We start from the raw sequence: 10,784 nt of genomic DNA, 5'->3' as shown, positions 1-10,784 counted from the left end.
ATAATTAACATGCATACGGACTGTTTCGCGAATACTTACAATTTGACCGGCATGGAGACCGTGCTAGTAGATTTAAGATTTCCTCGGTCTCGGGATTGTATATTCACCGAATCTGTGCGCTGTGGTTTAAACTATCAACTACCGGTATCACATCATCTACAGGACCACCAAGGTATCCGTGCCATCTAACCTCGTAGTTAAAAAATACATACTTTTTTAGTCTGGAAACATTAATTCATCAGTTTGTGTTGTATGTCTATAGAAGTTTCGTTATCTTGACCGGGCATGGAAACGTGCTAGTTGATGTGAATCACATTATTACAACCTACTGTTAACTCTATACTAAGACAATGGACCAATCTAGGAAGAGACCCTGCCAGTTCTGAGTCCTGGAGGAGATGAGTGTGCAAGATGCGATGGGAAACTTTTAACCAGAATGTTTATAGTCGCTGTAGTGGTTGCAAACTTGAACTTCTAGTCCTATTATGCGCTAACGTTAAAGAAAGCGTTGTTGAACTTAGTCGCGGATGGAGAAATGCCAGGATTTAGATGGTCATGCTTTGCATGCACCAACACACTACCAACTCTGAACAACATCAGCTCAGAACTCTGTCAGAAGTCAAGGATACAAACAACAGACGCTTGTCAAATTTAGAGAACAAAACCGCTTTGCTCAATACAAAGTACACACTCTAAAATGGGTAGCATGACGACAAAATATCACAGCACTATCTAAGGATATAGAACAGGTAAAGCTGTAGACAGCTGTTAATGAAATTATCATCTGATATTGAAAAAGTCATGATGGCAGAGTGAGAGACATTAGATGACAGAAGGAGAAGGAATGTACAAATATAGATCATATTCAACATCCCTGAGAAAAAACCAGAGGAGATGGTCAACAGAAGAAAAAAGAAGATGAAGATGACATCCGCGACTTCTGACTTCGAAAAATAGGGTATAGCAGATTTAGAGTTAATTACACACTTTCGACTCGGTAAATATATGATTAAACTAAAACCAGACCACTGAAAAGTAATTCTAGGGAAACAAGCAAACAGAGGAAAAAGATACTAGAAAAACGTTTATGAACATCTCTAAGAACTGTCCATCACACCTTAAAAAAGCTGCTATTAAACGAGACCAAAACTAGGCAACAACGAGAGGAATTCAAGGAAAAAAAATAAGACTAAGAAGACTCACTTCTAACACTAGTCAAACAATACCAAAGGTGGCTTCATCACACCCACTTAGAATTGGACACAGAAAGCACAACAGACTTGTCCTCAACAAGGCACAGTCTCCCGATTTTCAGTCCTATCGGGATAAATCAACCATTCTTCAGGATAACAATCTATATTCCCGAGTCTCACTATTATAATCTTGACACCTGTCATGACATCGACCCTGATCAGACTATCCTTGGGAATGCTCCAAACATGCAATTGTTCGCTACATCAGGGCAAACCTTAGCAGTGCAGAATAGGAGAATAGTTTTTACCACTGTTACATAGTGATTCTTTTAACGACCTTCTCATATTTTATTCAAAATGTAGACATTTTATCTACTAGCAAGATGGATGAAAACTTCTGGAACTTGTAGAAAAATCATTACCCAGTATAAATCCTACTCACTGAAATCCACCAAATAAATAAGATATTACCCTGTCTGGACACAACAGTTTTTATAAAATACCTGGATTTAGATGCTTCACCAACAACAGTGAAGGGACGTGGAGTAGCCATTTATATTCGCGGAACAAATGACTGTCCAGCAAGTAAAAATTTACAACAACCTTTGAAGAGTACCTAGCTGTTGGAACTCAAGTTGAGTAATGGTGACAAGCTACTTATTGTGAATATTTACCGTAGCCCCAACAGCACAGCTGAGAATTTCAGCTACACGTAACGCAAGATAAACTTAATGAGAGAAATGTCAACTAGAAACGCAAAACACATTCTGATCACTGGGAGATTTCAACTTTCCTGAAATAAATTGGACTGGAACTGGACAACATGTACGTCAGAAAACCATATATCTTACTCGTTTCTTGGAGTGTGTTCGAGACACTTTTTTATACCAACATATCCATAAGGCCTACCAGATATAGGGAAGGTCAAAATCCATCTATACTGGATCTAGTTTTTAGGCAACGATGAAACTGATTGTCAACGATGTCTAAACTATCTTCACAAGTTATCGGAAGGAGTGACCATATTTTATTGTCTTTTAAACTGAGTGTATCACATAGTGATAATCATTACTAAAACAGGAGAGGAGGAATTATCACAAAGGGCATTACGACGCTATACGCGAAGAAACTAACCTCTGTCAACTGGCTAAACATCATTCAAGGTTGAGGACATGTCAACGACCCAAGCATGGAATGTTTCTTGTTTGTGAAACCATAACTAAAACCTAATTGAAGATAAAAATACCCCGTGAACAAGACATCCCCAGTTAGGAAGCGTTGGAAGCCCCATCTTGACAACGAAGCCAAGCAGTCCATCCGACAAAAAAGGCGGAAAGTGGGTCCGATACCTTCATTGTAAAAACAGAAAGTAACTTTAAAGTGTATCAGAGAGCCAGGAACACTGCAACACGGGGGACAGATCCGACGTTCACACTATCATTATGAAAAGAAAACTAGTGCAAGACATCAAAGATAACAGCAAAGCTCTTTTGGAAATATGTCGGAGAAAAAACACGAACAGGAATGTCTATAACCCAACGTGGTAAAAAGCGGATGGTACACACTCCACTAACCACTATGAAACGCCAATGAGCTGAATAACTACTTTGGATCAGTCTTTAAACCCACCAGAAAGTGAAGATCCACCCACACTTCCAAATGAGTACCATATCAAACAGAAACTTCGCATGATATCGTGAATTTGACAGGAGTTTAATATTGAAAAAACTATAAAGAAATTGAACCCTAATAAAATCTCAGGGCCCTTGACGTCTTTCCATCCTAAACTTCTTGTTGAAACTTCAAATGAAATATCACAACCCTTGGAAATTCATATTCAGGAAAATCTTTAGACGAAGGGGATAATTCCAGACGAATGGCGAATTGCAAATGTGACTCCTTTATACAAGAGTGGGAAACCACAACAAAAGTGGAGAACTTACCTACCGTCCAATAAGTCTGACTTCAATCCCAGGCAAAATTTCTCCAAAGAATCATTAGGGACAAAACTTCGTAATTCATATGGACGAGAACCATCTCTTCACAGAAACATCAACATGGCTTTAGATCTGGTATTATTCGATCGTGTACTACCAACATATATTGGAGGTCCTTGATACATTGGGGCAGAAGCCATAGATAAAGGGAGTAATGTCGGACGCTATTTTTTTTTTATTGACTTCAGTAAAGCTTTTGATAAAGTCCCTCACAAACATCTACTTAAAAAAAACTAAAAGGGTTACAGGTATCACTGGAAAAGTAGTACTGAAGTGGATAGAAGACTTCCTATCCAATCTACAGCAACGAGTTGTCTATTCATGGTGAAACTTCTGGAGCTAGTAGATGTGACCAGTGGTGTACCACAAGGTAGTGTCTTAGGTCCTGTTCTATTTCTGATATATATCAATGACCTGCCCGAAGTTGTCCAACATAGCACCATAAAATTATTTGCTGACGACTCTAAAATTTTTAGAAAAAATAAACAACCCCACCAAGTCTCAAGAACTTCAAAAGCAGACATAGACAGTGTAGTCATTTGGACTAGAGACTGGAAAATGGCCTTGAACACTAAAAAAATGCAAACACCTCAATATAGGCAATCTAGAACAAGACACGCATTGATTTCCTTCCCCACAAAGTGAACAAATAGAGAAGGTACAGTGTGAGAAAGATTTTAGGTGTACTTTTCGGACAAACAAACTTAGAATTTAGTCTGCATGTTAGTCAAGCAGTTAATAAAGGAAATGCATACTGGGTCTAATATTCAGGACATTTGTCTATATGAAGATAGAAAACTATGTTGTCTTATCCCTGTACAAAAGCCTAATTAGACCTAAACTTAGAATATGCAAACCCACAGGTTGAGTGTCTGCCACTGCTAAAAAAAGATCAGATCGCTCTCGAAAAACGTCGCCAACGTAGAGCCACTAAAGAGTTCACTCTTATTGAAATTTACCATACCATTCAAGACTTTAAAAGTGTGGGACTTACCCACCTTAGAATATAGAACGTAAAAGGAACGATGTGATCGATGTCTATAAAATTCTGAATGGTATAGATAAACTAGATAAAGATAAGCTATTTACAAAATGTCTTCAGCTGAATTCTAGAGGTAATAGTTTAAAACTCTTTAAGAAACAGAGCAGGACTAGACGTCACTACCAAAAGTATATTTTTTTTAGTCGCGCGGAGTGGTAGATTCATGGAAAACTCCCTTCCCAACTTAGTAGTAGAAGCCCTACTCTGAACTCGTTTAAAAAACGACTGTACCACTCACTGGATTTCGAGTACCATGCGAAGTTTTCACCCCTGTTTTATATATGGCCACAAACACGGAATAACTATTTAGTAAATTGAACATAAACGCGCCACAACTTAGCTGGAACCTGCTCAACTACGGTGTCTAAGAAGAGGTAACAGAGGTAAACAGGTAACAGGTGAATAAAACAACCACCATAGCAATTTTGCCTGAAGGGTAATTGCATCTATGGAAAAGAAACAGCATCATTTTGATGTCAACTATGAAACAGATCAGGATCTGTTTAAATATCAAGTATCTATAATTGTTAACTATGGCATGTTTTATAGTGTCAAACAAGCTACACGATCAATAATAAACAAAAGAGACATGTCACATGACAATCATAAAAGCGTCAAATATGGTCCGGAAAAGCACACACACTACAAAACTGAAGACAAAGAGGTCAATATGTTATTATGAATGGAGAAGTCCTTTAAATTCGAGGAGAAGACTGGTATATGTAGACCATAGACTCATGTGTACAAAGAACACAGATCACAGACTATAGATTTGGAAGATTCCAGATTTCTTTAAGAGTGTAACATGAACACATTCTTTCCATGTTAATCTCCAATACACACTGCAGCCAGATTATACCTAACATTGGCCCGTAGACCAATTTTACCTGACCACTGAACACTGCATAACAAATCTTAAAACCAATTGCAATCCTTTTCTTCTGATTTCAGGAGAGACCTTGAACCCATTTCCTTTCACTGGACACCAATATCTGATACTGTATGCTTGTCTTCTACAGACCAGATATGCGACCTTTGACCATCATTGCAGGCCAGCTCCTTTGACCTTTACCTTTTACAAATTCCTGCCCATGTCTATAAGCACCAAATTCTATAAGTGTAAGCAATCAGCTTGTAACTATGCACATTAAATGAACTCTGATCCATGTAACATAAATGACACCAGTGTATAACTAAAATACAAAAACCTCTTTGACCTTGACCCCTTTTTCCCTCTAACTGTTGATCAGGGTTCATCTTTACGCTGTCCTCAATATCCTTTTTTAAGCATAGAAAATCCAAAAGGCTCCACTTTTTACTCAAACCCCATTTCAGTTACATTAGGGGACACCATTTTATCTTAAGAGGAACATCCTGTGCAAACCCTTGTCTGGTTTCCTCTCACCTTTTACACATTGTAGGTATAGTTGACCCAATCTCATCATTGACCTTTAATCCCTACTAATGACCTCTTATCTTTGACCTCCCACTTTTGACCACATCCCAAAGTAATGATGCTGTAACCAGAGACACATGTGTATTTCACCAGTAACATATAACACACAGACTAATGTTGTAGTGTCCCCTGTTGATGTTGATGTATACTTATATATATCTTCTGCTGCCCAAGGCTATTTAAAGGATGTCTGCAGCCCTGATGGATGTGCCTACTGTATAATATAACCACACACACACACACATTACATATATATATACATACATATTGCTTACTACACTTCGGACACACAACATATGTTACCTTTGTACTCCTAGCTTTATCATGATTTACATATATACCACATACAACTTTACATGTCCTTGATGGCTTAAAGTACTGTGAAATTCTAGAATTAAATAGAGTGTGTTATTGTAGTAGAGTACTGGCGCTCTCCTCCTCATATTATGCAATAGCAGTATTGACTGTTGTAGGGCTGCCACGATACCATGGCAGAAGCTACCACAATATATTGTGATACACAACAACTGTATTGTGATATGTATTGCAATATTTTGACCTTAACATATGTGGTGTCTATTTTGTATATATTCCATAATAAAAACACCCTTTACATTATACAAACATACAGTGCTATGTTATGTAGTTTTACATCGATTTTGTTCAAATGTGAGTTTCTTGTTTTAAAAAATATGAGTCTGTTTGTGAAAATGCTAGGCTACAGACGATCGTAACCTAATAATGCAATAACTAAACATAGTTTACACTTTTGAACCTAAATAATGAACAAATTTAAGTACAATTATCCTGGCAAAATAAGCTTACGATCGAGATTAAACTTCAAAGGGCTGATCGGCTTGCAGTGTTGTTTTGACACGTGTAGGAATTCGAAAATGACGGCGGACGATGAAGCCTGAAATAGCTGGCAAAATCCCTGCAGCCATGTATTCACCGGGCCTTAAATGTGTTTAGAGAATTATACTTGCTGGTTTTGTTTAATGACAGGACGTTTTAATTATATCAAATTAATGAAATTATGATACTAAGAAAATATATTGTGAAAAACCGGTACAGGTAAACTGTATCGCGGTACAATATTTTTTGGTGGTGCATTGCAAAACCCCAATATACCAGTGAACCGCGGCAGCCCTAGACTGTTGTATACAATCCAATTACCGCCCCTGTGCATGTATTGTATACACCCTCTTCTCCAGGCCTCGTGCTCACTTAACTTCAATCAAAATTTGTATCTTTCAAAAATAAATAAATAAATAAGAAGAAGGAAGCAGTTTTGAGGCAGACACAGAGGGCATTGGGAGATGCATTATCAATCCAGATCTCGGCTGTTGGTAGTTCTGGACACGGACCACCCTCTTAAGTTGTTTTCACTTTAAGTACTATATTGCATGTTTGTCATTCTTTTGATATGATTTCAAAATTAAATCCTTCAACTTTGGTTTTGTGATTATTTCTTCGCATCAATACAGGTTCCGGTTTTGAACTATACCTTTTTCCATTCCTTAAGTGGAAAGGGGAGACAACTCTTTCAACTTTCATTTCAAGAGGTGATTTTCCCCTGTTACTCAATACCCCGGACATATAAGGATTAACAGTTTGGGATATGTATGGGTTAATGAGCTTGAACTTCAGAAATAACAAGAGATTGGGAATGATGCAAGACAGAAAGTTGGGCATTAGCAGATCTATTGAAGTCTGGAGTTAAATGGACAATTCAGTGAGGTTAATTTGTTACATAACCACGAAGCAAAATATGACATAAATGTATTGTTCTACATTCCTTATGAAAAATATGACAAGAAATAGTGACAAATTTCACAACATTCTTTAAGTATTTTGACTAATACCATTGAAATTCCAAATCGTTGATCAATACGATTAAGCAGGTACAACATGTATGCTGTACCCTTACCCGAGTCAAAGTCACGCACGTTAAACAAATGCAATACATAACCACTGAGGAGTTGATGAAATTATTTTTAGACAAGAACATGCATCTAATAATGTTACCACAACTCTAAGAGCGATTTGAGTAGTTCTAGACAAAAAAATCTTTACTACACAGGCAAGGGTCAGGGTTCGGCATACAAGGCTCTGTGTAATGGCGATTGAACATTTCACATTCATTTGACTACAGTGGGCTTTTCTGACATATCACATTTAAACCAACTAATCTAATTTCCATTAGAACTGGTTTGTTTCCAAAATATGTGCAAGTTTTAATGTACTCTTAGACCGAATTGTCCCTTTAATTAATTGATAAGAGGTTGGCAATTTTGGTTACTTTATTGGAAGAGGCTGAAGATTTTCTTACCTCAATCATTTTAGGAAAAAAATTGATAAATAGGATGGGAGTAAACTTTATTTTTGGGACTTTGGTCACAATTTTAGGATTATTTTCATTTCAGATGAGAACCAAATTAAGGCATTGCCATATATGACATCAGCATCACTTTGACACCTTCACCCGAAAGCTTCAATAACATTTCTTCTTTAATTCAACTTACTGTGTCCTTGATCTTCTCCCAGATGATCCTGGTCATCTCATCTCCATCGAGCTCCACAACAGGGTTGTCTACCTTGATTCTTTTCCCTTGAGCACCATCTGTCAAGTACAACCAACACACAGCATTTTAAAGAAAACTTAAATTTGGTATAATAGATATTCAACAGTTCTAAACTATCCAAAGTAAGAAATTTCAACAAACAGATTTTTAATTATTAAATAAGGCTTAAAAAATAATATGGAGGTGTTTTGAAATTTTTTTTAGTATTATAGACGTAACAAGTTTGTGCATGCTAGATTAAAATTACCGAATTCCACCCTCACATTAACAATGTTATACAGTTTTAAAGGTCTCCAACTTTATATGTAATGTACAAGTAGCATTACAGAGTCAAGTTTATCATATGTCATTGAATTGTAGTATTCAAACTCCCAAAACCTTATAGAAGAGACAATACTTCTGTTGCGGAGTAAGAAATGACTACCAATTAAAAAGACAAATTTTCCTGTTTCTTGTCGTCAAAGTATTTTTTTATTGATTTTTATCATTCTGACTCATCAGAATATTGAGAATATGTGTTTGTCACTTGTCGATATGATAACAACCCCGGCCCTCTCTCTTCATTATTTTGGAAATGAACAAGAATCATGCACACAAACAAATCAATTATCTCAATATCTATTTTCTCATGTGCAAATAACATCATCTCAAATGCATATTTGAAGAAAGTAAAAAAAGAAATAAGTTAATGCAAACTGTGGGTGCATGCGTTATTTAAAATTCAATATTTTATCAAATGAACTTGAAAACTCCTTGTCGGTTAATTAGCAAGCACCTGTCAAGGTGGCTACTCGTTAACTAGCGGCATTGATCAATTTGGAGACAGCGGGTGTCATAACAGACGTTCATACTTACATTGTCTCTTTTGTGAGACAGTGGTTGATGCAGGAGTCACCAGACTGTTCCATACCCTGCCGGTACGGCCTAGAGCACGTGTAACGGAGATCACTGGACTTGCCATTTTGCTCACACTTGTTCAAGAGACCGGCTAGTTTCGGAGAGGAAGTAGTAAGGGTAATATCGATTATTACGAAGGGTGCTTTACTTAAAATTTTACTCCATTAAGTGAAGTAATTTGTATTTTCAATGACAAACTGATATATTCTTAATGAAAGTTTTATTAAACTGTCAAATTATAATGCCAAAAACTCCATTTTAAACAAAACAGTGAACTATAAGTCGCACTTTTGTATAGACATAATTTACCTATCCAAAAATGGACTAGTCCGTGGTTTCGAGTCATGTGAGTAGAAAGAGATTTTTGATTGGTTAACCTCCCATTGCCTTCATAGCAGCCATAAGACCGGCGATTTCTCGTACAAGACTGCAAAGATCTTGAGTCAAATGTGGCTCTAAATTCTGTAAGTACACATTTCTAGTAAGTGCAATGGAAGAGCCGATCCCTGATCTATCACCGTGCGAAATTTTAATGTTAATTACGGCGTACTTTGTTTTCAATCACTTGATTTTTGCACCTGTAAGTCATTACGGGAATGTTTCTAAATTGCAATTAGGGGTCATTTCGGCACTCAGAATTTGGAGTGACCTTCCAAGGTTACATGTGAGTTGACAAGAGACATTGACGTGTCCACCTCTTCCGATGACTGGAGATGAAGCATACGTGTTTTCTCATAAAGACACAGTCGATGCTAATTCGGTCATCGACGGTCGCAACCCGCTCACAGACGTGTCCTGCACGTGTTTGTGACGTTTCCTTACCAACAATTCCTTATTATTTGTGTTTTGGATGTATTGTTGTTGTTTTCCCTGATGTATTAATGATGCTGAGAAATAATATGTTGCTATATATTAGACTAAGCAATTGTGCAAATTAATATTAGTTTTAATTGTAATGGCATCTGTTAAAATGCCATACTTTTTACAGTATGTTGCCCCCATTGTTGGTCTTGAGAAACCCCATGCAGTGATGTCATTCATCACCCCCCCCCCCCCACAACAAAGTTAAGGGTGTGTGTGGTGGTATACTTGAAGGTCTGTCTGTCTTTAAGACACAATCTTGTCCAATGAACGCCTCCTAAATTACCTGCCTGTTATCTAATCCTTTTGTTTTCAATAAAATATTTTGAATTTAATTGAACGCCTTCTAAACTATTTGGCAGATATTGATAAAATTTGGTACACAGAACGCTGACATAAAGGGGAGTTGAATGAATGCATGGAGGTATTAGTCGCCCACATTGACAACTGCAGTTCTAGTTTAATTTGATCATTTCATATTACGCAACAACTTTCATTGTCTGCTAATTATTAGCTGATTAAATTAAGCTAAACATTGAATATGTAATAAATGGTCTTTCATTGAATAAAGTGATTTTCTATGAAAGTAAAAAGTGGGAGGAGTCGTCTGTATTATCTAATAGATGTAAGTATATTGATTTTGCAAATAATTGAGATAAGAAATCACAAAAAAATTGTCTGTGTGATATACACGTACATTATATACTGTGAATAATAGAAAAGATTTCAAATTATTTTACAATGGTGTAAAAT

At 36.8% G+C, this 10,784-nt stretch overlaps 1 protein-coding gene across 1 annotated transcript in view; it reads right to left on the bottom strand.

Annotated features, from left to right (window-relative positions):
* The window catches only part of LOC138309855 (isocitrate dehydrogenase [NADP], mitochondrial-like), a 17,444-nt gene extending 8,156 nt beyond the window's left edge, over nt 1–9,288 (bottom strand). Inside the window, exons 1-2 of the mRNA XM_069251096.1 lie at nt 9,129–9,288; nt 8,214–8,311 (exon numbers count right to left, since the gene is read on the bottom strand). Coding sequence (XP_069107197.1) covers nt 8,214–8,311; nt 9,129–9,234 — 204 coding nt within the window. The 5' untranslated portion in view covers nt 9,235–9,288. The remainder of the gene's footprint in view (nt 1–8,213; nt 8,312–9,128) is intronic.
* Between the last annotated feature and the right edge of the window lie 1,496 nt (nt 9,289–10,784).

The sequence above is a fragment of the Argopecten irradians genome, chromosome 15 (assembly GCF_041381155.1).
Source record: "Argopecten irradians isolate NY chromosome 15, Ai_NY, whole genome shotgun sequence".
Classification (NCBI taxonomy): domain Eukaryota; kingdom Metazoa; phylum Mollusca; class Bivalvia; order Pectinida; family Pectinidae; genus Argopecten; species Argopecten irradians.
The sequence above is the reverse complement of the archived record's forward strand: the minus strand, read 5'-3'. Positions and strand labels throughout refer to the sequence as shown.